Source organism: Spermophilus citellus (assembly GCF_964194105.1).
Source record: "Spermophilus citellus genome assembly, chromosome: 7".
Classification (NCBI taxonomy): Eukaryota; Metazoa; Chordata; class Mammalia; order Rodentia; family Sciuridae; genus Spermophilus; species Spermophilus citellus.
In genome coordinates this window covers 26,276,178-26,302,468 of record NC_138188.1, presented here as the reverse complement: position 1 = coordinate 26,302,468, position 26,291 = coordinate 26,276,178, and the positions used below count along the sequence as shown (strand labels likewise).

At 52.9% G+C, this 26,291-nt stretch overlaps 5 protein-coding genes across 8 annotated transcripts in view; 4 read left to right on the top strand and 1 right to left on the bottom strand.

The window, feature by feature from the left end:
* The window catches only part of CACNA2D2 (calcium voltage-gated channel auxiliary subunit alpha2delta 2), a 133,542-nt gene extending 129,607 nt beyond the window's left edge, over window positions 1-3,935 (top strand). Inside the window, exons 24-38 of one of the 2 annotated variants that reach the window (XM_081302085.1) lie at window positions 371-468; window positions 694-784; window positions 887-949; window positions 1,098-1,201; window positions 1,468-1,566; window positions 1,658-1,746; window positions 1,931-1,978; window positions 2,211-2,282; window positions 2,385-2,537; window positions 2,670-2,722; window positions 2,843-2,898; window positions 3,063-3,189; window positions 3,306-3,415; window positions 3,519-3,601; window positions 3,688-3,935. In XM_081302085.1, the coding sequence (XP_081158211.1) occupies window positions 371-468; window positions 694-784; window positions 887-949; window positions 1,098-1,201; window positions 1,468-1,566; window positions 1,658-1,746; window positions 1,931-1,978; window positions 2,211-2,282; window positions 2,385-2,537; window positions 2,670-2,722; window positions 2,843-2,898; window positions 3,063-3,189; window positions 3,306-3,415; window positions 3,519-3,601; window positions 3,688-3,831 (1,390 nt within the window). In that variant the 3' untranslated portion in view covers window positions 3,832-3,935. Of the gene's footprint in view, window positions 1-370; window positions 469-693; window positions 785-886; window positions 950-1,097; window positions 1,202-1,467; window positions 1,567-1,657; window positions 1,747-1,927; window positions 1,979-2,210; window positions 2,283-2,384; window positions 2,538-2,669; window positions 2,723-2,842; window positions 2,899-3,062; window positions 3,190-3,305; window positions 3,416-3,518; window positions 3,602-3,687 lie in introns of both variants that reach the window. The other variant, XM_081302084.1, reaches the window with a different exon arrangement.
* A 3,041-nt stretch (window positions 3,936-6,976) lies between these two features.
* Window positions 6,977-13,027, top strand: TMEM115 (transmembrane protein 115). The gene is made up of 2 exons (XM_081302087.1): window positions 6,977-9,403; window positions 12,241-13,027. Exons 1-2 carry the CDS (start codon window positions 8,553-8,555, stop codon window positions 12,443-12,445), a joined length of 1,056 nt encoding a protein of 351 aa, XP_081158213.1. The 5' UTR covers window positions 6,977-8,552; the 3' UTR covers window positions 12,446-13,027.
* A 607-nt stretch (window positions 13,028-13,634) lies between these two features.
* On the bottom strand, window positions 13,635-16,538 carry CYB561D2 (cytochrome b561 family member D2). 3 transcript variants are annotated; one of them, XM_081302088.1, is made up of 4 exons: window positions 16,370-16,538; window positions 15,782-15,918; window positions 15,287-15,324; window positions 13,635-14,452 (listed from the first exon to the last, which is right to left on the bottom strand). In XM_081302088.1, exons 2-4 carry the CDS (start codon window positions 15,906-15,908, stop codon window positions 13,949-13,951), a joined length of 669 nt encoding a protein of 222 aa, XP_081158214.1. In that variant the 5' UTR covers window positions 15,909-15,918; window positions 16,370-16,538; the 3' UTR covers window positions 13,635-13,948. The 3 variants fall into 3 exon arrangements, with proteins under 3 accessions (XP_081158214.1, XP_081158215.1, XP_081158216.1); XM_081302089.1 differs by lacking the exon at window positions 16,370-16,538 and adding an exon at window positions 16,060-16,264; XM_081302090.1 differs by lacking the exon at window positions 16,370-16,538 and having other exon boundaries at window positions 15,287-15,385; window positions 15,782-15,917.
* Window positions 16,539-16,604: 66 nt separating this feature from the next.
* On the top strand, window positions 16,605-19,924 carry NPRL2 (NPR2 like, GATOR1 complex subunit). Its single transcript, XM_081302086.1, has 11 exons — window positions 16,605-16,814; window positions 17,371-17,462; window positions 17,548-17,716; window positions 17,884-17,992; window positions 18,367-18,503; window positions 18,594-18,691; window positions 18,811-18,847; window positions 18,936-19,029; window positions 19,102-19,219; window positions 19,494-19,636; window positions 19,726-19,924. The coding sequence occupies exons 1-11, from the start codon at window positions 16,737-16,739 to the stop codon at window positions 19,791-19,793; spliced, it is 1,143 nt and encodes a 380-aa protein (XP_081158212.1). The 5' UTR covers window positions 16,605-16,736; the 3' UTR covers window positions 19,794-19,924.
* Window positions 19,925-22,157: 2,233 nt separating this feature from the next.
* Window positions 22,158-25,976, top strand: ZMYND10 (zinc finger MYND-type containing 10). The gene is made up of 11 exons (XM_081302216.1): window positions 22,158-22,244; window positions 23,516-23,632; window positions 23,764-23,817; window positions 23,929-24,066; window positions 24,165-24,253; window positions 24,351-24,451; window positions 24,791-24,963; window positions 25,199-25,324; window positions 25,407-25,528; window positions 25,648-25,773; window positions 25,868-25,976. The coding sequence occupies exons 1-11, from the start codon at window positions 22,173-22,175 to the stop codon at window positions 25,941-25,943; spliced, it is 1,194 nt and encodes a 397-aa protein (XP_081158342.1). The 5' UTR covers window positions 22,158-22,172; the 3' UTR covers window positions 25,944-25,976.
* Window positions 25,977-26,291: the final 315 nt, after the last annotated feature.

Sequence of the window (26,291 nt, the reverse complement as noted above, 5' to 3'; positions counted from 1 at the left end):
CCAATGGAAATGCTGTAGAGCATACAGGTGAATAAGCCAGCCACCAGATGTGTCCTAAGGCCTCCCAGATGCACTATCTGGGTCTAGCTACCCGGGAGAGATGGGAGGTTCTGCAGAACCAAGCCAGGGAGAAAAAAAACCCTGCCAGGGTGGAGGAAGCAGACTCTCATTCTGGTGTTGGTATTGGCTACCCCAACTCAGACTTCTCAGCCTGCAGGCATGTAGGAGCCGAAGCCTGTAAGAACACATGTGCCCCTCCCTGAGGTCTGGGCTTCTCAGAGAATGGCCAGACAGGCTTATTGGGAAGCCTTGACCCCATTGCCCTGTTCAGCCCCCAAATCCCACTCTTCTTGCCCCTCCCTACCCCCAGAGAGTATTGCAAGGACCTGAATGCCTCAGACAACAACACTGAGTTCCTGAAAAACTTCATTGAGCTCATGGAGAAAGTGACTCCAGACTCCAAGCAGTGTGAGTGTCTAGTGGCAGGGCAGCTGGATCTGGGAAGTGCCCAGGCAGCATGGGGGCAGCCCAGAGGAACCTAGAGATGGGGGAGGTGTGGAAACAGGCCCAAACCCAGGGAAGAGCCTGGGTCAGGGTATAGGGAAGGCTCCTAGTGGAGCCTTGGGAGTAGGGGCAAGGGAGTACAGGAAGCTGCAAGAAGATGCTCCTCTACCCCTACCCTTCTGTTCCCAGGCAACAACTTCCTTCTGCACAACCTGATCTTGGACACAGGCATCACGCAGCAATTGGTGGAACGTGTGTGGAGGGACCAGGATCTCAACACGTATGCACCAGGCTTTAGGGGCAGGAGGCTGGGATGGTCCCAGAGGCCCTGACCTCTCTAGCTGAAGGCAGGCCTGTGACCCTACCTCCCCGCCACCCCCAGGTACAGCCTGCTGGCCGTGTTCGCTGCCACTGATGGTGGCATCACACGCATCTTCCCCAACAAGTAAGTGACCTACCACATTACCCAGCACCCACCTCTGTCTGGGATCTTGCCCTGTGCTGCTGCCCAGAGGCTTTCTTGCACTCCTAAGTATGCTGTCCCCCACAAGCCACCCCTTACCCACAAAGCCCTGCTCTCTTACGTGCTCCAGGGCAGCTGAGGATTGGACAGAAAACCCTGAACCCTTCAATGCCAGCTTCTATCGCCGCAGCCTAGATAATCATGGTTATGTCTTCAAGCCCCCACACCAGGATGGTGAGTATCCATCCAGCGTTCCCAGCAGCAGGTGGGAAGCCTCAGCTTCCCTGGCTACTCAGCCACCGCAAGGCTTTGTTCTGTGAGCCCCCTTTCAAACCTGACAATGGCTGAGACTGGGACAGACATGAAGAGAGGGATAGGCTCCGTCAGACACTATGCTGGGTGCTTAGGCTGGCTCAGGCCTGGGTGAATAGGGCATAGCTTTGAGCGGTCAGTGTGGCTGCCAGCCCCCACACCTGACTGCTCTACCTACACCACCCCAGCCCTATTAAGGCCGTTGGAGCTGGAGAACGACACAGTGGGTGTCCTCGTCAGCACAGCTGTGGAGCTCAGCCTAGGCGGGCGCACACTGAGACCAGCAGGTGAATGCCCAGGACAGAGGTGGGGAAGGAGGCAGTAGACAAGGTGTTGCTTAGGCAGGTAGCACTGATGGCCCTTTTCTCTCCCCAACAGTGGTGGGTGTTAAGCTAGACCTAGAGGCTTGGGCTGAGAAGTTCAAGGTACTGGCCAGCAACCGTACCCACCAGGAGCAGCCACAGAAGGTATTTGGGCAAGGGAAGGGGGAGTAAGACCAGAGTCCCCAGGGACCCAAGCTTTCTACTCAGAGTGGCTTCAGTGCCTATAGGAAGGGGCTGCTGCAGATGTCCTGGGGAACCAGATATATAAGGGTGAAAGGAAAGAGAAATATTGGTGGGTGCCTTACAGTCCTCATTCTCTGCCCAGCAGTGCGGCCCCAGCAGCCACTGTGAGATGGACTGCGAGGTTAACAATGAGGTGCGTGTGCCCTGAGGCTGCTGTAGACCCCAGCTTCCCCCACTCCCAGACTTTTTAGTCCCAACTGCAACTTCTAGCCCATCCCTTAGCTTCAGCAACCCTACCCTGACTTAGGATTGAGGAAATGGCATACACACCCCCCACATTCTGAATCACTGAAGTACTAGGGCCTGAAGTGAAAGGTCTGAGGCCCAGCCCCTCTCTTTGTTCCTCCCCCTTTCCTACCATTCAGGACCTACTCTGTGTCCTTATTGATGACGGAGGATTCCTGGTGCTGTCAAACCAGAACCATCAGTGGGACCAGGTAAGCGTCAGGAAGAGGATAGAGGAGGGCATAGATGTTTGAGCCTTCTGGGGACATGACACTGCTAGCCCTGTGACGTTGGCTCCCTCTCGGCATCCCCAGGTTGGCAGGTTCTTCAGTGAGGTGGATGCCAACCTGATGTTGGCACTCTACAACAACTCTTTCTACACCCGCAAGGAGTCCTACGACTATCAGGCAGCCTGTGCCCCTCAGCCCCCTGGCAACCTGGGTGCTGCACCTCGTGGTGTCTTTGTGGTGAGCCCTCAGAGGTGCCTGGAGATGGGGGGGGGGGGCTGGGATGCCTGACCCCCACCTCTGATGTCTGAATTAGGGGTGACCTCTGGTGAGGGGCAACAACAGCAGCCCATGCCCTTCTTTCCACTGCAGCCAACCATTGCAGACTTCCTTAACTTGGCCTGGTGGACCTCTGCTGCTGCCTGGTGAGTCCTGGGGGCTTGGATATAGAGATGGTGCTCCCTGGCCAAGAGGGGTCTAAAAAGTAATGGGGCAGGTCACTGGCCTCTGATGACCAACCCCACTCAGTGCCTCGTTCCCTGCAGGTCTTTGTTCCAACAGTTTCTCTACGGCCTCATCTACCACAGCTGGTTACAAGCGGGTAGGTAGGGCTTGGGAGGCACCTCCTCAAATAACGGTCTGCCCCTAGAGCAGACACCCGCTCCACCGGGAGGGCGGGGCTTACGGCTGAGCCAGGTTGAAGCCCACCAGTCAGACACCGTGCCAGGGTCTGTGGGCGGAGCTGAGGCGCTCTGGGCCCCGCAGACCCTGCGGAGGCCGAGGGGAGCCCTGAGACGCGCGAGAGCAGCTGCGTCATGAAACAGACCCAGTACTACTTCGGCACGGTGAACGCCTCCTACAATGCCATCATCGACTGCGGAAACTGCTCCAGGTGCTTGAGGGTGTCCTAGAGATGAGGAACCGGGAGAAGAACCAGGGTGGGGCCGATGGGGCGGGGTGAAGTGGAGGAATGAACCTCCAGACCCCGCCTCTCGATGTTCCCTCCAGGCTGTTTCACGCACAGAGACTGACCAACACCAACCTTCTCTTCGTGGTGGCCGAGAAACCGCTGTGCAGCCAGTGTGAGGCTGGTCGGCTGCTGCAGAAGGAGACGCACTGTATCCTGCCCCCTCCCTCCTCCCCGCCGTCCGCATTCCCTCCTGTCCCACGCGCCCCTCTATACCACCGCCGCTGCCTCCTTGACTCCCCACCCATGCCCAGCGGACGGCCCGGAGCAGTGTGAGCTGGTGCAAAGACCACGATACCGAAGAGGCCCGCACATCTGCTTCGACTACAATGCGACAGTGAGCTGGGGGAATGGCAGACCTGACATCGCATCACCCTGCGCCCGCCCGGGCCTGGCCGACCAGTTCCTTGTCTCTCCCCGCAGGAAGATACCTCAGACTGTGGCCGTGGAGCCTCCTTCCCGCCATCGCTGGGCATCCTGGTCTCCCTGCAGCTTCTTCTCCTCCTCGGCCTGCCGCCCCGGCCGCAGCTTCAAGTCCACACCCTCGCCGCCTCTCACCGCCTCTGAGCGCCAGCCCTACCCACACCCCCCAACCCTACCCGCCTGCCCCCCCACCCCTGCCCCACACTCCCGCCTTACAGCCTTGCCCCTCCCCCACTTAAGGACCTGAGCTCGCCAGGCTCTAAGAGCCTGTGCCTTGGGGTGGGGGAGTCCCAAAGGAGGGCGCCACAGACTTTGACACCCAGGATATGTCTCACCGCTGAACTGTTCAAGTGTCCCAGACACTGGACTCACCCCAGTGAGCTGGGACAGGGAAGCCACATGTACTGGTGCCAAACCAGGCCTCCCCTGCCTGCCCTGCCTAAAGGCTTCCTTTGTGTAGGCCATCCTGCCTCAGCTGGACCCCTCTAACCAGGCCCTGCTGCCCCACCCAAGCCTAAACCTAGTTTCCCTGGGAATAATGGAGGAAGGTGAGATAACAAGTTTGAGGCCCATGGGCTCCTGCCCCCTTTCAGGCCTACAGGCATCCCCACCCCACCCCCAAGCACTACAGGTGTCAGAACAATCTCACAATGACATCAGTTTAGACACACCCCAGTATACACCTGGAACCCTGAGGGTAGAAACCAGACTCACTAGACAGACCCCAAAGGACACACATAAATGGATACAGAGACACACATACAATGGGGGGCTCACAAAGCCTTACATAGGGTGAGGGGGTACTGGTGGGAGGGTTGGCACAAGCATGCTCCATCTCCTACTCGCCGCCTGCCTCTAATCTGAGCTGCAGCCCAGCTGATCCTCCCATCTTCTAAAGCTGAATGTCAAACAGTGCCAAATGCTGGGGCAGAGGGTAAAGACCCCTCTGTCCCATCCCTAGCCACCAGTGTCCCCCAAGTGCCCCTCACCCTGCCAGGTGCTCATTATAACCATTTCTCACTAGTATCAAACCCACAGCAGGACCACATGCCACTGCCTGCACCCTTCGGCAGAGGAACCCCCACCAGACATTGCCCTTTGCCTTAGCAGGGGTGACTTGGTCTCTCCTGGCTGGGCCATCCCACCCCCAGTCTGGCCCTTACACACTCAGGCCTGTGCCCATTCCCATGTCCCTCCCTCTCTCCCTCCCCCGAAACCCCCCCCCTCTGTCTCTCTCTCTCACACACATGCGCGCACACACACATACTCACACTCCCTGAGCCCAGGAGGCCAAACCGCCCCTCTTCTGCTGAACACACATTTGCACTCACACATATACACACTGTGCACACACAGAGGCTGGGCCTTGGGCACATCTGTTCACACCATTCATTCTGGTCATTTCCCCCAAAGGCATCCCAGTCTGGGGGCCAGTAGGGGACTGAGGGCAGGGGGATGTAGCCACGGGAATCAATGGACTGGGAGGAGGGGGGAGGGTGATGCATTAATTAATGGCTCCATTAATTAATGTCATGTTGCTTGTTGCTTTCTCAGTATGTTTGTATGGTTTGTGCCCACTGCTGGTGCCAGGGTGGGTGTCCATGATGTGTGCCCTGCCTGGATGTCAGCTGTGTCCTGTGGGGGCGCATGTGTAACTGTAGTGTAGTCAGGTGCTCAATGGAGAATATAAAAATGAAACAAACATATACAGAAAAATAAATATATATTTTAAGTTTAAAAAACAGAAAACAGACAAAACAATCCCCATCAGGTAGTTGTCCAACCCCCAGCTGGGTCTGATCCTTCTCATCACCCACCTGACCTGGCTGCCCCCTCACCTTGGGCTGGGGGACTGGGGGGCCATTTCCTCTCTACCCTTTTTTTTGTTGTTGTTCTATTTTGTACAGACATGTCGGAAAAACAACAGCGACAAAAAGTCAAGAAACTTTGTAAAATATCGTGTGTGTGATTCCTTGTAAAATATTTTCAAATGGTTTATTACAGAAGATCAGTTATTAAATAATGTTCATATTTTCACTTCAAACAGTTTCCATCCACTGTGTCAGCTTTGCGGTGAGGATTGGATAGCTATGAAGACAAGGGGTCATCACCCTGTTCTGCTGGGAGAAGGTCATAGCAATCCAGGTCCCTGGTGGCCACAGGGCATGATGCTTCATGGGCATGGTCCTTCCAGTGACTAATAAGATCCAGGCCCTTGACATACTTTGTCTCATATTATCTCACAAGCCTCCAGAAAAAAAAGCTGTTTTTGAAAACTAACTAAATAAATAATCCTCCTAGAGTTTCAAGGCAAGGCCAGAGTCCTGAAGGAATGAAAATAGTAATGAGATGCCAGTTGAGGCTGAAGTCCAGCCACCTAGTCCAGCAACTGGGACCTGACACTCAGGTCCTGCTCCTGGAGCCACACAACCAGAAGTTGGTACTTGCTGGTGCTCAAGGACCACATCCTACTATTCCAGGGAAGCCAAGGTCTGGCTCACTCCCCTATCCTGGCCAGGGGAGGCCAGAAGTCAGTTTTTGCAAATTCTCTGACAGACCCTTCACCCTTGTTCATTTTAACCCTAACCTTAGTTTGTGTTACAACTTTATCCTTTTCCTTTTTTTTTTTTTTTTTTTTTGGTGTGTGTGGGGGGTACTGGGAATTGAACCCAGGGTGCTCTACCACTTAGCTACATTCCAGCCCTTTTTAATTATTTTTTTTTTTATCTTGAGACAGGGTTTTGCTAAATTGCCCAGGCTAGTCTGAACTTATGATCCTTCTTCCTCAGCCTCTAGAGTACCTAGGATTACAGGCATGTGCCACCGTTGAGAGAATTGTAACCACTAGTTCAGAGGTTTTCCAGAGAATGCTGTCAGTGCTCACTCTGCAACATTGACAGGACCAGGGACTCTGCTCACTTACATTTAGCTGGTGGTCATCTGCCACAATCTAAGGGTTGTTACTAGTGAATCCTTCCTGGGGCAGATGAGTATAAAGAGAGATGAAATATTTTCCCTCACAGGATGAAGGTAAAAAATTGGCTAAGGTCTAAGAAAGAAGGTGGTGGCAGGAATGCTAAAGATGAAAGGACATTCAAGTGTCAGCTACAATGGGGCTTTCTTCACTTCTCTGCTGGGATTAGCTACAGAATAACACCTAACCCTCAATCTCAAAAACAGTTCCCATACTTTGAAAGCCCCTCAGATTCTGGGGTAGGATCACCAAATAAAATAGAAACTCAGTCAATTTTTATTTTTTAGATAAGTTTCGTAGAGAAATGTGTTTCTCATATTACATGGAACATGCTTATACTAAAAAGTTTATTGTTCATCTGAAATTCAAATTTGACTGAGCACCCTGTAATTTTACTTACTTAGTCTGGCAACTCTCTCCCTGGTGTGTGGCATCCAGTGGAAACCCAGACCTCAAAGATAGAGGGAGTCAACATCCTTTGTAAACTGGAAGGCTATGCACATATTGGGCAGTTGGAACTGAGATTGATGGCTGAAAGGGATTCTTCACTTTATAAAAGTCCCTTGTTATATAATTATTTTAATTTAGAATACATTTTTTTAAAGTAATTCGATATACAACAACAACAAAAGGCAAGAAACAACCTGTCTGAAGTCAAAATGGTGAGAAGTGAGGTCTGACCCTGGCTTGTGGGAAGATCTTTCTAACTCCAGCAATGATCAGAAGTCTCTGGTGGAGAGAAGAATCACTAAGGCAGCCCAGCATCACCCTTTTGAGGGAGGAAACCCTGGGTTCACTCCACTTGTAACAAAGGCAATCTGAATATCCAAGGTGGACTGGCATTCTACACTTTTGTCCCCTTTGTTTCTTAGGGTAGGAAGATTCTGTCATCTCCATTTTAAGATTTAAAAGATTCAAGAATTTTGCCAATGTCACACTGCCGCCAAATGACGGAGCAAGGACTCCGGTCAAGTCCCATTCTTAAACGTTCCAGGGCTTCACACACTATTACACACACCAGGACCATCTAACGTCCTCACCCACACGACTGCTCACAAGATCACACTATTATGTACAAGCACATGTCATAAATGGAGTCACTCTCCCTGGAAAATTAAGCAAGTGTGTGACCTGAGGCCGTGCAGCCTCCTGAACCCCCAACTCTCAGCTTCCCGAGGTTGGCAACGCTCTCTCCTTTATGCACCAAGAACAGGCGGAAACAGCCCTCAGCTATACAATTCCCAGAACACCCTTCTCGATCACGGACAGGACCAGCTAGGCGCACGGTCTCCTGGGACTTGTAGTTCCTCCCAGAAACCTAGTTCCGCTCCTCCAGGACTGTAGCCAAGGACTCCGTATCCCAGCATGCCAAAGAGCCGGAAGACAGGAGCTCAGAAGGCATCCGGCCGCCGCTGCCGCCGGGGGCACGCAAGCGCAGCACCCATGTTTGTCGGCCCCTGAGAAGGGAGGAGGCAGGGCTAGAAGTCAGGACTGAGGCCCAGCTGGAGCTGACCCGACTTGACTCGGACCTGGAACGAGGTGCCCGTCCCGCGCAGACCAGAGCCCAGGAGTGGATGGAGGTGCCCCGGTCCTGAGAGCAAGGCTAGTCCAGCCAGCCTGGCGCTGGGCCTACCGGGCAGGCAGGCAGGCGTGCCAAAGCCGCCCAGGACCTTCCTAAAGGTCCGGGGAGAGGGGCCTAGACTCTGGCCAGGCGACAAAGCCCTTTGAGACCGGAGCCCGTCCCGACCGGAAGCGGAGCCTTCACCAGGGCGATAGGCCAGTGACTAGGCCGAGCCCGGGCCTCCCATCGGGGCCGGACTGGAACGAGGCCCCGGGGAGGCCCCTAGCCCACCTTCTTCACCTTCTCCTCAGGCCAGCGCATACCAGGAAAATGCAACGCGCCCTACCTGGGGCCCGCCAGCACCTGGGGGCCATCCTGGCCAGCGCCAGCGTGGTGGTGAAGGCCCTGTGCGCAGCGGTACTTTTCATCTACCTGCTTTCCTTCGCAGTAGACACGGGCTGCCTGGCGGTCACCCCAGGCTACCTCTTTCCTCCCAACTTCTGGATTTGGACTCTGGCCACCCATGGGCTCATGGAGCAGCACCTGTGGGATGTGGCCATCAGCCTGGCCACAGTGGTGGTGGCTGGGCGTTTGCTGGAACCCCTCTGGGGAGCCCTGGAGCTGCTCATCTTCTTCTCCGTGGTGAATGTGTCTGTGGGGCTACTGGGAGCCTTCGCCTACCTCCTCACCTATATGGCTTCCTTCAACTTGGTCTACCTGTTCACAATCCGTATCCACGGCGCTCTGGGCTTCCTAGGTGGTGTCTTGGTGGCACTCAAGCAAACTATGGGGGACTGTGTGGTCCTGCGAGTGCCCCAGGTGCGCGTCAGCGTAGTGCCAATGCTGCTGCTGGCACTGCTGCTACTGCTGCGGCTGGCCACACTGCTCCAGAGCCCAGCGCTGGCTTCCTATGGCTTTGGACTTCTCTCCAGTTGGGTGTATCTTCGCTTCTACCAGCGCCACAGCCGAGGCCGAGGGGACATGGCTGACCACTTTGCTTTTGCCACCTTCTTCCCTGAGATCCTGCAGCCTGTGGTGGGGCTGCTGGCGAACTTGGTGCATGGTCTCCTAGTGAAAGTAAAGATATGCCAGAAGACAGTGAAACGCTATGATGTGGGAGCCCCATCCTCCATCACCATCAGCCTCCCAGGCACAGACCCTCAAGATGCAGAGCGGAGAAGGTACTGTGAAACCTTCCAAAATCTTGGCAAGCTAAGAGAGTACTGCTCAAAGTCACATGCCACCTGTTGAGGTGCTTGCTGTGCATAAGAGACCCACAGTCAGGTGTTGGGGCAGGTTCAGAGAGGAAACCCAGTCTGGCCTTGAGAATTCAGCATGTAGATGTCTGGGCTCCAGTGTGTGCTTTTTCTCACCACTAAGGCCATTTCAGTCTCAAGAAATACCATTTCTTTTGGTTCTGTGTGAGGGGCTAATGGAGGTATGCATCACCCTGGTCTTGCAGAGTCTCTAAATCCTAGACACTGGTACTTGGGAGCCAGAGACAACCTGTTGGTCTTTTTTCCCCTGTGAGGGGGAGGGGGGTGGGGACCAGGGAAGAAGGCCTGGGGCCTTTAAGAAACAGTCTGGTTACCCCAGTTTCCAAATACTGAACCATGTCCTCTTCATGAGTCTTAATTCAGATACATGCTTCTCTGCCACTTACTGAGGGAAGCTTAGGGTCTTTAACTTCCAAGCAGGGAGGTGTCACCAAACCCAGGGGACTGGCTATATGACCCACCTTAGAGGCCTGTGTACCACACCAGATAGTGGAGACCTTTGAATTATCTGTAAACTAAGCCATCTGCCGCATTAGGCATCCTGGCTGAATTATTCACTGGCTGCACTTTGGCCAGGACAAGAGAGACTGTTTTTAATTCAGCTCTTAACTCTCCTGAATCTGTGGGCTCCCCAGAGTGGTCCCAGCTTCTATAAGATCCCCAGCTCCATTTACAACATTATTCTTGGGGGTTTTTTTTGTTTTTTTTTTTGAGGGGGGGGGGGTGTTTGCTTGTTTTTTTTTTTTTTTTTTTTAAGGTAATCGGATAACAGGGCTATCCTTTTGCTTTTGTCAAAGGTTCCTGCTTTTGCTCATCTATGAAACAGATTCCTGGCAGGAAGCTCTGTGAATTCAGTGGAAGAGTTATTTATCCTTGAGCTTACTCTCCACTGGGGCAGTACACTTGAGTGTAAAACACACCCCTTCCTTGAAGGAGTTTCCAGCTGGTGGTCCAAGCTGATATGTGTGGGAAAACACTTACAGCATGCTGTGAGGGCTTCATTCAAGGCCCTACAGTCTAGTCTCTATGGGTGATAAGTTAGAGGTGTGTCTTGACCTTATTCAGTGAAGGAGACAAGGCCAGGTGGGCTGGACTTGGGAGGAACTAAGCTGCCCTCAGCTATTCAGGTGGGACCTCTCCTTCAGTGAAAGGTCTTAGATGGTTAGGGTTGGCTGGATGTTCAGAAAACCTGCCCAAGCCAGGTGAGGTGATACATACCTGTAATCCCAATGACTCAGGAGGCTGAGGCAGGAAGATCACAAGTTCAAGGCCAGCCTTAGCAATTTATGAGACCCTGTCTCAAGAAAAAAAAAAAACCAAAAACCTGCCCAAGGAAATGGACCAGAGAGTGGGTGAAGATAGGGCAAGAGGTAAGTTCTTGGTATAGCCTTAAGTAGTATAGGTGGGGGTTATTCCTCCAACCAGTTTGTTATCTGACTGCAAGCCACACTCAGACCCAAAGGGCTACTAAGTAGAAGGCAGGGTTTCCCATCTTTTTTTTTTTTTCCTTTTTAGTTGTTGATGGCCCTATTTATTTACTTCTTTATATGCAGTGCCTCACACATGCAAATGCTTGCCTGAGCTACAACCCCAGCCCCCATCAAAGAGACATCTTTGACCCTTGTGAAGAAGTGACTAGCATGACACTATCTCTGGGCCTTGGCCGACTTTAGACAGAACTGACAAGGCCATCTCTGAGAAGAGAGCCTTGGCAGTATCATTGAAGAACTGTCCCATCAATGCAAATTTGCCATGTGCCAGGTTGGAGGGCAGTGGGGGAAGTATACTGGGTTTTCTGTGCTCATGTCCTTGTTGCTTCTCCTTATCCTTGGCATGGTGCAGGTTTTGGTTCTCTGCAGGAACTTGATAGGTTACACAGACTGTCCCCACATTGGTGGCACAGAGAAGCTGAAGCATCAGGAGTGGGCAATGGCCATTGTTGGATGTGTTGCCTGGCAGCATTGTTACTCTACCCTCTGGTGGCCTAGGGCTCATGTGAATACCTTCTAGTAGACTTTCCCATCTCCCCAAAGTGGTGCCTCCAAGGATCTGCCCCATGAAAATAGGCTCTGGCCTGTGCCCTACCCACATGGGCTTTTCTCTTCTTCACCTCTTGTAAGGACTCTGCTAAAAGCCTATTCTAACACAGGTCTTAGTGGTTTGGGGGATTCTCTAGAAATGAAAACATAAGAGTTAAGAGGGGTGTACTGATCCAAGTTGACTCTGCTTCCTGGGCTGAGCTAAGGGAGGTACTGAATTCCAGTCTTTCCCAGAGACCCTTGCCAGGAGGCTTCAAATACCCCTATCCAGGAAAGGGAGAATTAATGAACCTGTCCTTAGATGTGTGTAAGTGCCCAAGCAGGTACCCATCTCCAGGTACCTGCCATTCCACCCATCTGCCCTAGATCGTTAGATCTGCCCACTCTCATGCATCAAATTCAGAACTATTCCCGGTGGCTGGCCATGGACAGCCTCGTGGTCAGTCTGGCAGACATTCAACTGGCCTTCTCATCCTGGAGGCGCCCTGAGCTAGAAGGAAAGACTCCAGAGCCTTCTGGTCCTCATTCTGATGGCAGCATGGGCTGAAATTCAGTCTCAGGGGAGTTCTGGGTGCTGCATGGAGAATGGATTCTGGGGGAGGAATCTATGTGGTAGGGAGAGAGGGCAGATTACAGAGGAAGGGTGCAGGATATGTGCCAAGAGAAACCCAGAGTGACCTGTCCTCTCTCCTCTGGCCCCAGGCAACTGGCTCTGAAGGCCCTCAATGAGCGGCTGAAGAGAGTGGAGGACCAGTCCACCTGGCCCAGCATGGATGATGATGAAGAAGAATCTGGGGCCAAAGTGGACAGCCCCCTGCTCTCAGAAAAGGCTCCCACATCCCCAGGAAAGGGGGCTACTCCTGAATCCATCCTTATCACCTTCGAGGCAGCTCCCCCCAAACTGTAACTCCAGACCACCTTGAGTGTAGCCCCTCCTCTCCCAAGCCCTGATGCCTCTCAGCTACCCCAGGGCACTGACTGCTCTAAGAGGGAAGAAGGCCTGCTGGAGCCTTCCATGGCCACTTGCTGTCTCTCACCAACACTACCCAGGACCCTTGCTACCTGGTTCTGACTCCAGATAACCACTATCCTGGGCATGGGACCTCTGAGGCATCGGCCAATCCAGAACTCCATCTGAGGTGAGACTATACCTCAGCCCCAAGTGACTACAGGAACGCTGGTGCCACAGCTCCTGGGCTGGCCCTCACATCTGAAACTGGTTGCCAAGAGCCCTGAGCCCTGTCAAGGCAAGGATTTGCATTTGCCAAAAATGTTCTGGGGGCCCAGCCAGTGCAGGAGCCAACACAAGGCTGTACATCCCAGCCCACCCCCAGGAAGACTGTGTTCATGTCAGGATTTCTTGTTTCCCTCTGCTGTGGCCGTGACTGCTTCTGGGCCAGAACAGCCACAGCTCCCAGGTATTTTCTACAGGACCACTTGAGTGGGCAACCAAGCCCAGCCTCACAGTATCAATAAAGCAGTTCTTTGAGGTATGACTCCTGCACTTTGTCAAGCTACCTTGTACAGCCTCACATGCTCAACTTAGATAGTCTTTACTCTGGATCCAAGGGCTCTCCATGGCAACTCCAGCTGGATAAAAAGCCCACTGCCCCAGTATACCTTCCTTCCACCACTATATGCCTACTGCCAGGTGGCCTTCCCAGAGCCATTGCCTCAGAGCCTTATTCTTTTTCCTCTCTCTAGTCCCCATTTAGGAGGCCCTCTGCCCCTACCCAGAGGATCTGACAGTTGAGGTTCTCTCCATCATGAGTTGTTCTTGCCCATGACTCACCACAAAGACAGAGTATTCTGCTCTTGACACCTATGGAGATAGCCCATTCCCAGCTCCCATCCTGTCAGTCTGTATCTAGCCCCCATAGTGTGGATGTTCCAGGAGTCAGAAGCTGGGAGATGGGTAGGATACATAGCTGTACCATTCACAACATGGGAGGCTCAGCAGCCATATCCTAGGGACTTGTGTGCTAGGAGAACTTCTACCATTCAGAGAGGGCCCCCACCTTGCTAAGCTGGCTACTTCTTAAAGCTGACAGCATTAGTTAGAACCACCTCCAACTCTAAGCTGTTCCTCCCATCAGTCTTTTCAGTCATTTTTATTCACTTTTTTCTCTCCAATAATTAAACCAGTACAATTATAAGCTGCATTGTTGTGCAGGCAGTCTTGCAATCCCAGCTTCATCCAGACACGTGATCCATATGCTCCTCTGGGATGCAGCAAAAGGAGAAGGACAGAGGAGGCACTCTAGCACGAAGAGCAAAAATGTCACATATGGGTCTCCTACTGCTCCAGTGCCTGAAGTATCCCCTGACCCAATCAGCTTAAAGAGTTCAGGAGGTCCCCAGCCCCAGAATGCTGAGAGGCAAATCCAGGCTTCCCTTGGCTAGGAAGAGTTCATGGTTGGATCCTCTTGCGATATAGGTAGGCATTGCTCACCTGATTCATAATGACCAAGCTGGTAAGGACAGGGCATAGCACGGCCAGGTACCAGGCTCCACCAGTGACAGTGGCAGTGAACCAGAGTGAGCACATGCCCAACAAGAGGCTGGTACTACCGAGCAGGTAGCCCACCAGCCCAGAAGTGGCATGGTATAGCTTGAGCTTTGCCAGGGGCCATCGGGGCAGCAGCTTGGGGTAAAGCAGCCCCACCCCACCTGAACACTGCAGCCCTGCCCATAGCACGGCTATCAATCCTGCCTGTCCGTGCCGTGTAGCCAAGTGGGCTTTGCCAAGCTGCTCTTTGTGGAGGATGACAAGACCAAGGCCCAGCAGTGCACACAGTAGAGCCAGCAGCTGCAGCACCCAGTGGCAGCGTGCCCGGCCCTTCCGTGACAGGGAGCGCAGCAACGAACTCTCAGGAGAGAACACCAATAGTGCCTCGGTCATCAGGAAGGAGAACTGAGGAGACGGAGAAGGAAACTCAAGTGAGGGTGCTGTCCCAGCAAAAAATAAATAAGAGGGCTTTAGATGATCCTCTTAGTTGTCAGTGCACCTGAGCTGATTCCCCTTCTTAATTTTCTCCCCATTTAGTGGGGCAGAACATCTTCCTTAAATAGTCAGTGACAGATACCTCTTCACACATCTTCCTAGATGCTATTCTGAAATGTCATCTCTGTTGTTACCTAGCAAACAAGGTCTGAGATGTAGCACTTATAAATGATTCAAAACCTTTGTTTCTCTCCCATGGGGATGTATGGATACAATTTCTTGGCAAGAGCTGACCACATGGGTGCACTGTTTCAGGGAAAATAAGATGCATATCACCACAAACTTAAGGTAAAAAGGATCATCCAAATGCAATTTCTCAGCTTCCTGCCTGGAGATGGGAGAAGTCTCATTTGTTTTTAAACCTTCCCATTTATCCTAGGTTTTTTGTTTGTTTGTTTTTGATGTATATGTGGTACTGGGGATTGAACCCTGGAGAACTATGTCAAGCACTTTTAATTTATTTTTTTGTTTTGAGACAGGGTTTCACTAAATTGCCAAGACTGGCCTTGAACTTGCAATCCTCTTGTCTCAGCCTCCCCAGTAGCTAGGATTACAGGTATACACCACCACACCCAGCTATACTGGGTCTCAAATACTATGATTCAAGTCAGGAACATATCCAGACAAGAGTTGAAGCATGCAACTCCTCCAAATAGACACTAAATATCCATAAGGAGTCAAAGGCAGGGTCACCACCCATACCCATGCTCCCACCCATGAGAGCTGCCCATACCCACTACTTACAGCCAGAGACATAAGCACAGGGTGCCAGGAAAACAGGCCTGGAATGAGAAGAGGAGTCCTCATGGGGCTGAGGCAAGAAGAAACCAGCAATACCAATCCCTACAGGTTGAGGAATAAGGGCAGCCCATCACCTAAGAAGGTGCTGCCAAAATGTGAGCCGCACCCCGCTAGCTGCAACAAGCTGACTCCACACCTGTTCTCTCTTCCTAGACCACAGGCCATGCATGCTTGCCACTCCTCTCTCTCCTTCCCCCAGCATCTCCCAAGAGGTGCACCAAGACAAGAAAAGGATAACCATGGGCTCTGTGGGGCTTGGCCAAGCTGTCAGAGCCCCCACACCCATGTTTCATCCAGAGTATCATCCCTTCTACACAAAATATTCCTCAGTCAGCCAGCCCTGTTCCCAAGAGTTAGGCCCAAGGATTCCTACTGCTCTTGCTCCCCCAGAAAAAGTTGCCTTTCCTTTCCCAGAAGTCAACTATGAATTCTACTTACTGGAACCAGGCCTGGCGAGCACAGCCACAAAGATGGTAAAGCCCAGGGCCACAAGGTGGGCTGCAGCCCCAGAAGCAGTGCGCAGAGCTCGGTAGATGTGCGACTCGGTCTCCACAGAAAGGGCCATGGTCAGTAGCCTGAAAACAAAGTAGCATTGGCAAGGGTCGGGTGCCCCAGTAGGACAGTTCCACACCTCTCGCTAGAAGAAGAGTTGCAGGGCAAGAATGCCACCCTCTTGCAAGAAGTTATGGTAGGAAAAAACAGACCAAGACCAGTACCGGAAATAGTCACAACTGGCCAGGAGAGGACTGGCAGCCCCGTCAGGATCTACCTGTTAGCGTCTACCTGCATCTAAATCGGTATTGATCTCTAGCCCACTTTTCAGGTAGGATACGCAAGGCTACATAAGACTACCAATTCCAGCATGCATCACCCTGTCGCTGGTGGGAACGCCAGGTGGGAGCGCGTGAAGCACCGCGGGAATTGTAGTTCCCAGATCCGTCCCACTTACAGCCTGAATCCCTTCGTGCAGTGCTCCCCACCAAGTGCCGCTAGCACGCTGTCCCTTCATGCTAGGAATCTGCCTACCTCACTTGCGGCGCCGATCAGACGTGGTGGTTTCCTCCAAAAAAATTGCTGGATAACCAGGACCCTACCGCGCACGCCGCCGCTCCGTCGCGGAGCCGCTTCACTTCCGGGTGCGACATCTACCCACCCGGGACTTCCTGGGAAGAGCCCCCCCAAGCCCCGCCTCTGAATCTCGCTACGCAGACTCTACTGAGCAGACGGCTTCTCGAGTGTGTATGTGTGTATGTGTGCGCGCGCGCGTGCGCGCGCACGACTGCGTGACACAGTGGCCCAGGCCTCGGGGCTGTTTTCTGACCAGTGTTCCCAAGAATAGGGGTGTCTCCGCGCGAACAACAAGGAGCTACGAGACCCAGGACTCGCTAGCGCCATGGGCAGCAGCTGCCGTATCGAATGCATATTCTTCAGCGAGTTCCACCCCACGCTGGGACCAAAGATCACCTATCAGGTGCTGCCCGGGCTCTCGACTAGGCGGGGAGAGGGACACTCTTGGGAGCTCAGCCGACTGACATAGCACTGAATCCCCTTGCTGCACGCGGGTATCTCTATCCATTCCCGGATAACCATGAATAGAAAGGATAACAGACCCAGGTCCTCCGGCTCCTGTTGTGATGAAGGAAACATACTATGTCACATGAGCCGTGCTTTGGGGAAATCCAGTTGTAAGGTTCAGGGGAGGTGTCAGGTCCCATAGAAGGTGGGGGTGAGTGGTCTGAGAGAATTCCTGGATTGAAACTTAAATGATGCATAGCAAATTAAAGATGGAGGAAAGTGTTCCAAGTATAGGGAGCAACAAATGCAAAAGCCAAGAAGCCTGTGAGAACACAGTATGTGTTTGAAAACACCAAGGAGTGTTAGGCCTGGGTGAATGAGAGAGGGGAAAATGCTAGAGAAAAGTACTTATACCTGAAGGTGGTAATGGGGGGTGCACCTATGAATGCACCCTGTGCACTCCACCCAGTCCCAATGTCTAGTCAGGGGCCTCTTGCCACTTCCTTCCCCAGGTCCCTGAAGACTTCATCTCCAGGGAGCTGTTTGACACTGTCCAAGTGTACATCATCACCAAGCCAGAGCTACAAAACAAGCTCATCACTGTGTGAGGCCCTGCTGGGTGTGGGATGAATGGGTCCCAAGAGGAGGGAACAGACTTGGGGAGGCCTGACTCTGTTCCATTCATCCAGCACAGCCATGGAAAAGAAGCTGATCGGATGCCCTGTGTGCATTGAGCACAAGAAGTATAGCCGCAATGCTCTCCTTTTCAACCTGGGGTTCGTGTGTGATGCCCAGGCCAAGACCTGTGCCCTGGAGCCCATTGTTAAAAAGCTGGCTGGCTACCTGACCACACTGGAGGTCTGCAACATGATAGGCTTGGGTGTATGGGCAGGCAAAGTTGGGAAAAGTGTTCCTATGTCTCCAAAGTCTCCTTGATCCTGACAACTAGCTCAGGACCCAGGCAGGGCATCCAGTTAGTCAGGTGCCCTGGGGTATACCCACTATGCTGTCTATGCTCTGTCCAGCTAGAGAGCAGTTTCGTGTCCACAGAGGAGAGCAAGCAGAAGTTGGTGCCCATAATGACCATCTTACTGGAGGAGCTGAACGCCTCTGGCCGGTGCACTCTACCCATTGGTATGGCCCAGCCTCTGCAAGAACAACAGAAGGGGAGGGATGGGAAAGTGGCAGAAGGTGAGCACAGCCTTTGGGGGGAAAAGGACAAGACTTTTGAATAAACTGGTAGCCAGGAAATAGCCAGAGGCTGAGGTGATGTCCTGGGTACAGTACATGATGGGGCTGGGCATGGGGGGCAGCCAGCAGAGCTATCCAGCTCTGCTCCTTGTGTATATTCCTTCCCCTTTGGACCTCAGTTTCTCACTCCATAAAAGGGGAAGAATGACCCTCCCCAGAGCCACCTGCCTGCCTCAAGGGATACTGGAAAGGCTGGATGGTAATTGAGGGCCTCTCAGGAGAGATGGCACTGAGAATATGGGTGGGGTCCCCTGCAGATGAATCCAACACCATCCACTTGAAGGTGATTGAACAGCGGCCAGACCCTCCTGTGGCCCAAGAGTATGATGTACCTGTCTTTACCAAGGACAAGGAGGATTTCATCAACTCACAGTGGGACCTCACCACCCAACAGGTGTGCCAGTTGTCTCTGAGTAGCATCACCTTGTCCTGGCCACAGCACTGGCCTCATCCTAACCCCACTGACCTTGCCCTGCCCTGCCAGATCCTGCCATACATCGATGGTTTCCGCCATGTCCAGAAGATCTCTGCTGAGGCAGATGTGGAGCTCAACCTGGTGCGCATTGCCATACAGAACCTACTGTGAGTGGGGCAATAGTCATGCCTAGCATAAGGTCACCAGCCAGGAAAGAACCTAGGTCCCTGAGTATGGAGCTGGAAAAGTCTAGTCTTCAGAAGCTGAGATCAGCTCTCTCTCTTAGGTACTATGGTGTTGTGACACTGGTGTCCATTCTCCAGGTAGGTGAATTTGGGATATGGTTCAGCAATGTCTGGCCCAGCCTCCCGGCCCCTCACTCAGTTCCCTGTGCCTTCTGCTATTCTCTAGTACTCCAACGTGTACTGTCCAACACCCAAGGTCCAGGATCTTGTAGATGACAAGTCCCTACAGGAGGCATGTCTATCCTACGTGACCAAGCAAGGTAGTAGTGGGCTCTGGGGAGATATCTTGGGAAGGGGAGGGTCACTTGGTGAGCTGATCCTGGCACCCACAGGGCACAAAAGAGCCAGTCTCCGGGATGTGTTCCAACTGTACTGCAGCCTGAGCCCTGGTACTACTGTACGAGACCTCATCGGCCGCCACCCCCAGCAGCTACAGCATGTTGATGAACGGTCAGAGGGCCATTCCTTGGGAAATGAGGGGGTTGCCTGAGAGAAGGTAGACCCTCTTTGTCTCTCTGGAGGAACCCTGGGTCAGAAGAAGCAGGGTATTCCCAGTGAGAAGAATCGTGGCACTGCTAATCCAGGGAGGATTCCTGGGGATGATGAGCTTGCAGGGCAGTCTGGCTCTGAGATAGAATTGAACAGAAGGCTGCAGGAAAGAGTTGGTCTGGCTATAAGGAGGACTGACCAGAGCATCATACTTCTTTCCCAATCCTCACCCCAGGAAACTGATCCAGTTTGGGCTAATGAAGAATCTCATCCGACGACTACAGAAATATCCTGTGCGGGTGTCTCGAGAGGAGCGAAGCCACCCTGCCCGGCTTTACACAGGCTGTCACAGCTATGATGAGATCTGCTGCAAGACAGGTGGAGCCATGCAGTGGGGCAGTCAGGGTGAGGTCAGGGCACTGTGGGTAGGCCAAGATCACTGACCTCACCTCCCCCACCCCACCCAGGCATGAGTTACCATGAGCTGGATGAGCGTCTGGAGAATGACCCCAACATCATCATCTGCTGGAAGTGAAGCTTTCCTGAATGATTATATTGCTGTGGCTACTCCCTCCTGCTAAACCCACATAGGGACTAGACAAGTAGGCTAGTTCATATCCTCTGTAGGTTGACTCTTAGTTCTGTAAATAAAATCATTGACTTCAACCTGCCTTTATTCATTTATTTATTTTTGCGGTATGGGGATTGAACTCAAGGGCACTCTTATCACATCCCCAGCCTTTTATTTTCAGTCAGAATCTCTCTAAGTTGCCTAAGCTGGCCTTGAACTTTTAACCATCCTTCCTCAGCCTGTGGAGTAGCTAGGATTACAGGTATTATAGGCACCCCAGCTGCCTCAACCTTTTACTGAGTGCTACCTCCGCTGTGGACAACCTAGCCTTAAATGAGCCAGTCAAGGTCCGGGCGCTCTGGAGCGCCCTCTGGTGGGCGTGGCCAGCAATGGCCAAGTGAACATGCTGTTGTAAACTGAAACAGCAAGAAACAGAGGTGATGAACAGTTTGAGTTCCGAGGGAAGCAGGGATTGCTCTGGATTAGATAAGCAAAACAGACCTAGGTGAAGTGATTTAAACTGAGCCTTGAACTAGGAAAAGTATTCCAATAGAAGAAACAAATGCAAAACCCTGAAGCATGTATGAGGAACCCAAGGCAAGCCCATGAGACTGGATCATGGGAGACCAAAGAGAACCAAAAATACAAGCCAAAGACTTCCAGGCATGATGACACATGCCTCTACTCCCAGATACTCAAGAGGCCAAGGCAGGAGGATTTCGAGTTTGAGGCCAGCCTGGACAATTTAGCAAGATCCTGTCTCTAAAATAGAAAGGGATGGGGAATGCAGCTCAGTGGTAGAACTTTCATGTGCTAGGCCTGGGTTCAATCCCCAATACCCTCACAGCGCTCCGCCCCCCCCCCCACGTCTAAATCCTGAGGTAGGAGAAAGGCAAGAAGTAGAGCCTGCAAAACTCTGGGAAGCCACGTCTGACCCAGTATTTTTTTGCGGGGGGTGGGGGGGGCGGCGGGGGTGGTTACCAAGGATGGAACTCGGGCTGTCGGCCACTGAGCCACATCCCCAGCCCTATTTTGTATATTATTTAGAGACAGGGTCTTACTGAGTTGCTTTTAGCCCCTCACTTTTGCTGAGGCTGGCTTTGAACTTGAGATCCTCCTGCCTCAGTCTCCCGAGCCCCTGGAATACACCGGCAGTATTTTTTAAATATATACACTTTTAATGGTAGATGGACACAATACCTTTATTTATATTTATGTGGTGCTGAGGATTGAACCCAGTGCCTCACACATGCTAGGCAAGCACACTACCACTGAGCTACAACCCAGCCCCTAATCCAGTATTTTGAGGGCCAGAGATAATCGCAGAACCGCCCTCCTGCAAAGGAGTAATGTCTGATGTACACCTTTAAGAATCCTGGCTGCTGGGAAGGGTCCAGAGTGGAAGTAGATCTAGTGAAAAGGCTGATGCAGCTACCCCCATTAAAGTAATAGCAGTCTGAAGTAGAATGGAACGACGTTGTGGGTCCTGGGCAATACTTAGGGAGTAAATCCAACTGGTGATGCTGGGTACAAGAAATAAGGAGGAAGCCATGAAGAGGAACATCCGAGAGGATCAAGACAGTCCAGCTGCAGGAGGAGCTGGCGGGGTCACTGGCTGACTTGACAATTAGGGAAAGAGTTGGTGGAGTTCAGGAGAGACTTCGCGGGCGCACCTGGTTGTGAGGAAGAAAACTTTATGACAGTCGCAGTAGGGTTACTATTGGCAGCGGAGTAGGCGTGGCAAGCGGGGGAGGGTGTGGTTCCAGACTCCAGGAGCCACCGGCATAGGTGGACCCAGGCTTCACTGCGCAGACGCCAAGCTGTTTCCATGGCGGCGAGGACGCACGCGCTCCAACCAACAGGCAACTGTCCGGTCCCAGAGTCCAGTCCTGCTGAAGTCTGTCCTCCTAAAGTGTATCATCTCCTCCGCCCCAACTGCTACCCGAAGTCAGCCAGACTCTGGCCCCAACATGGACCTGGAATTGCTGCTGCCCGGAGAAGCTGACGTACTGGTGCGGGGTCTGCGCAGTTTCCCCCTGCGCGAGATGGGCTCTGAAGGGTGAGGCAGCTGGGTCAGACAGAGTTACCAGGTCCTTGAAAGGGGGGAGCTTGGGACTGACATTGGGGAAGGGGTTGCTCAATGTGAGGGAGCCCCCAGGTGGAGAGGCAAAGCTCTTCAAGATAGGAGTATATGGCTCCTAAGCCCCTTCTGGATCCTCAGGATCAGATTTGGCTTCAATAGGATCTAGCCGCACTTCTGATGCACACATGTGTGCCCAAATACACATACATACCCTCTGTAACAGGTGGAACCAGCAGCATGAGAACCTGGAGAAGCTGAACATGCAAGCCATCCTTGATGCTACTGTCAGCCAAGGCGAGCCCATCCAGGAGCTGCTAGTCACCCATGGGAAGGTACCCCAAGGTCACAGACAGTATTCCTGTCTTCCCTCCCACAACACCCACTACACCCCTCAGGAACACATGGATGCCTGCTCTTCCCTCTGGCCTGGTATAACTGTTCTCCCTGAAGGGGAAAGAGGAATGTGTTGCATTTCCTTTTGTCCCCCAATTAGACAAGACCCAGGCATGCCAGACCTGTGTTAGGACATGGATTGATTAGGGGGAAAGTCATGGACACTAGAACAGCTTAGGCTGTAGGGGGGAGACCCAAGTGTTAAAGTCACCCTGAACTGCCAATAAGACCCGAGGAGGACTCCCCCTGAAGTGGGAGTGGTGCCTTGACTTGAAAGGAAACAGCCTTTCCAACATGAGGGTTGGGGAGTTAGAAAACAGGGAGATGACCTGAGATATCACTTGACAAAAGATTTCTCCACAAGAAAAAGGCAGAGCACACTATTAGGGGATGGGGCAGAAATAGGGCACTGTAAAGGGCCTTGAGTAAGAATGAGACTTAGGCATACAAGAGCCTTGGAGGGTCAGAGGACAAGGACAAGAAGGGAGGGCATGAGTAGGAGGGCTAGCCTAAAAGAGATAGGGAGGAGGGGATAAGAATGCAGGTGCTGGGCTGGGGATGTGGCTCAAGCGGTAGCGCGCTCGCCTGGCATTCGTGCGGCCCGGGTTCGATCCTCAGCACCACATACAAACAAAGATGTTGTGTCCGCCGAGAACTAAAAAATAAATATTAAAAATTCTCTCTCTCTCTCTCTCTCTCTCTCTCTCTCTCTCTCTCTCCTCTCTCACTCTCTCTTTAAAAAAAAAAAAGAATGCAGGTGCAGAGAGGCAAGGCAGTTGGGACAGAGCAAGGGCTAGTCACAGGTAGCAGGGGAGTGTCCCCATAGATGTTGGAACATCTGGAAATAAAGGTCTAAGATGCAGGAGAAAAGTCAGGAAGGGTACTTGTAGGGCCTGGGAGAGTCTAGAGACCTGGGGAAGTTTGAGAGATGAGCTAACAGAGCCAGGGATGGGAGGGTTGCCAGGCAAAGAAGGTCCACCTCATTCCTGTCCTTTCCCCATGCTTCAAAGATCCCGACACTGGGCTGGGGATGTGGCTCAAGCGGTAGCGCGCTCGTCTGGCATGCGTGCGGCCCGGGTTCGATCCTCAGCACCACATACAAACAACGATGTTGTGTCTGCCGATAACTAAAAAATAAATATTAAAAAAATTCTCTCTCTCTCTCTCCCTCTATCACTCTCTCTTAAAAAAAAAAAAAAAAAAAAAAAAGATCCCGACACTGGTAGAAGAGCTAATTGCAGTGGAGATGTGGAAGCAGAAGGTATTCCCTGTGCTATGCAAAGTGGAGGACTTCAAGCCCCAGAATACTTTCCCCATATACATGGTGGTGAGTTGAGTCCCTGGCGCACACCTCATCCCTTTCAGAGCAGAGAGCCATGGCCCAGGGAAGACAGAATGCCTGGGTAGTCCCTATGCCTGTCTTGCAGCCCAGGCCCTGTCCTCCCCTTTTTTTGATAGGTACACCATGAAGCCTCCATTATCAACCTCCTAGAGACTGTGTTCTTCCACAAGGTAAGGCACTATTCCTGCCCAGGGGCCACTGCTCTGGGCAGGGCTTATTTGATTGTGTCCATGTGGGGAGGACATCAGAGACAGAAAGTTTCCTCTCCTCCTTTCCCTCAGGAGGTATGTGAGTCAGCAGAAGACACCATCTTGGACCTGGTGGATTATTGCCATCGCAAACTGACACTGCTGGTGGCCCAAACTGGCCGTGGTGGCCCCCATGAGGAAGAAGGGCCCCAGGATGGTACCCCTATGCAGGTGGACTGAGGTTTCCTGGGGTTGGCAAAGCCTAGATGTGGGTTTCCTAAGGCCTGTGCAGCAGGGGGTGGTCTAGCTTGAACACTGTGTGCCCCCAGGAGCTGCAGAAGCAGGCAGAACTAATGGAATTTGAGATCTCACTGAAGGCTCTCTCAGTGTTGCGCTACATCACAGATTGTGTGGACAGGTGGGCAGTCCTCCCAAGTCTGGGGCCTACAGTAGAGGGACAGAATACTGTGCCTATAGCCTCTGCTCACCTCCCTGCCTGCCACCCCCACCCCTAGCCTTTCACTGAGCATCCTGAGCCGCATGCTCAGCACCCACAACCTACCCTGCCTCCTGGTGGAACTACTGGAGCACAGTCCCTGGAGCCGGCGGGAAGGAAGTAAGATCTTCCCCCCACACCTACCTAAGCCCCAGCCCATTGCTACTAGAACATCCTTCAGATTAAAGTGGAAAACCTGCAGTTCAAACCCTACCCCACCCCCAGCCCACAGAGTTTACCAGAATGCTTCACCCAAGATGGGATGAGACCTTGGCTTTGCAGCAGGCAAGGCTCATGAGTCCACTACTGAGCATTCATCCTGCTCTGGGGCCAGCAAAACCACAACCTGGGCAAGTCCTGTGGCCCTCCCACCTTGCCCAGCCTGTGGGAAGTTCCACAGTACATACAGCTGGCTTGATCAAAGATGGCTACATCCAGTGTGCTGGGTCTTCTCCCCAGGCAAGCTGCAAAGATTCGAGGGTGGTCATTGGCAGACAGTAACCCCCCCAGAGCAGCAAAAGCTGAGCAAGTTGGATGGGCAAGTGTGGATCGCCCTGTACAACCTGTTGCTAAGCCCCGAGGCCCGGGCCCGCTACTGCCTCACAAGCTTTGCTAAGGGACAGCTACTCAAGGTGGGTAGCTCCCCTCGACTAGTCCCCACAGCCCAGCACTGCTCCACTTCATCCCATCCCTACTGAATCCCTGCTGGTCACCTTTGCCCATCTTCTTCCACCCTAGTCCACCTTTCATAATTTGAGCTTCAGGTGACCTGGTGGGACATAAGCCCCACAGGGACCCTTAGTCCACTTTCCCTGCTCCTTTGGCCAGCACCCATTTCACACTGGCTTTCCCTGGATATTCTTGCAGCTTCGGGCCTTCCTGACAGACACACTACTTGACCAGTTGCCCAACCTGGCAGACCTACAAAGTTTCCTGGCCCACCTGGCCCTGGTCGAAACCCAGGCCCCTAAGAAGGAACTGGTATTGGAACAGGTAGGCATCTGGAAAGTTAATCACTCAGGACCACTGTCCACTTTGCCACCTTCTTCCTGTCCCTTCTATTACTCTCCCCTAGATCCCAGAAATCTGGGAGCGGCTAGAGCAAGAGAATAGAGGCAAATGGCAGGCAATTGCCAAGCATCAGCTTCGGCATGTGTTCAACCCCTCTGAGCAGGACCTTAGGCTACAGGCGCGAAGGTAAGTACATCTGAGCTGGCAAAGGGGGTGGATGGAAATCAGGAGGCTTGGACTGGGCAAGGATGCTTCTGTGTTCCAACCTGTCAAACCCAGTGAAGGCTGCTTGACTGCTCCACTAGGTGGGCTGAGACCTACAGGCTGGATGTGCTAGAAGCAGTGGCTCCAGAGAGGCCCCGCTGCGCCTACTGCAATGCAGAGGCCTCCAAGCGCTGCTCGAGATGCCAGAATGAGTGGTATTGCTGCAGGTGAGGGTATCCTAGGATGACCTTAGTCCCCTAAACCCCACTCCCAGATCCCCACCCCAGCACTGCCATCCTCACCTGGCCCACCTGCCTGCAGGGAGTGCCAAGTCAAGCACTGGGAGAAGCATGGGAAGGCTTGTGTCCTGGCAGCCCAGGGTGGCAAAGCTAAGTGAGGGCTGCAGCCGCTGAGGGCCGTCCAATACAACCCAACCCGAATGCACCCCTGAACCTCAGGATCTCTGTCTGGCCTCTGCCCCTCTACCGGACCCCAATCTCCCTGGTGGTAAGCACAGCCGGTCAAGTAGAGCTGCTGAGCTACCCCCACATCCCACAGATGAAGGCTCCCCACTTCCTGCCCCACCCGGCAGATAGGCGGAGGGCGAGGATGCAGTCTCAGAAAACTGGGGCAGGCGGCCTGGGTGGGGTGGGGGTGGGGCTGTGGGAGAGGGCCGGATGTGGGGACCCTCTTCCTCTAGCACAGTAAAGTTAACCCCCAGAAACATTCCTGTCTCCGTGTGGCA

What these genes read in the sequence shown, in the direction of transcription:
- TMEM115 (XM_081302087.1), top strand. Translation starts at nt 8,553, where the DNA reads ATGCAACGCGCCCTACCTGGGGCCCGCCAGCACCTGGGGGCCATCCTG. An exon ending in CAAGATGCAGAGCGGAGAAG is followed by an intron (nt 9,404 to 12,240) that starts GTACTGTGAAAC and finishes CTCTGGCCCCAG; the next exon opens with GCAACTGGCTCTGAAGGCCC.
- CYB561D2 (XM_081302088.1), bottom strand. Translation starts at nt 15,908, where the DNA reads ATGGCCCTTTCTGTGGAGACCGAGTCGCACATCTACCGAGCTCTGCGC. An exon ending in GCTCGCCAGGCCTGGTTCCA is followed by an intron (nt 15,325 to 15,781) that starts GTAAGTAGAATT and finishes TTCTCATTCCAG; the next exon opens with GCCTGTTTTCCTGGCACCCT. An exon ending in CTGTGCTTATGTCTCTGGCT is followed by an intron (nt 14,453 to 15,286) that starts GTAAGTAGTGGG and finishes CCGTCTCCTCAG; the next exon opens with TTCTCCTTCCTGATGACCGA.
- NPRL2 (XM_081302086.1), top strand. Translation starts at nt 16,737, where the DNA reads ATGGGCAGCAGCTGCCGTATCGAATGCATATTCTTCAGCGAGTTCCAC. An exon ending in GCTACCTGACCACACTGGAG is followed by an intron (nt 17,717 to 17,883) that starts GTCTGCAACATG and finishes TGCTCTGTCCAG; the next exon opens with CTAGAGAGCAGTTTCGTGTC. An exon ending in CCGGTGCACTCTACCCATTG is followed by an intron (nt 17,993 to 18,366) that starts GTATGGCCCAGC and finishes GGTCCCCTGCAG; the next exon opens with ATGAATCCAACACCATCCAC.
- ZMYND10 (XM_081302216.1), top strand. Translation starts at nt 22,173, where the DNA reads ATGCAAGCCATCCTTGATGCTACTGTCAGCCAAGGCGAGCCCATCCAG. An exon ending in TGCTAGTCACCCATGGGAAG is followed by an intron (nt 22,245 to 23,515) that starts GTACCCCAAGGT and finishes AAAAAAAAAAAG; the next exon opens with ATCCCGACACTGGTAGAAGA. An exon ending in CTGGAGCCGGCGGGAAGGAA is followed by an intron (nt 24,452 to 24,790) that starts GTAAGATCTTCC and finishes TCTTCTCCCCAG; the next exon opens with GCAAGCTGCAAAGATTCGAG.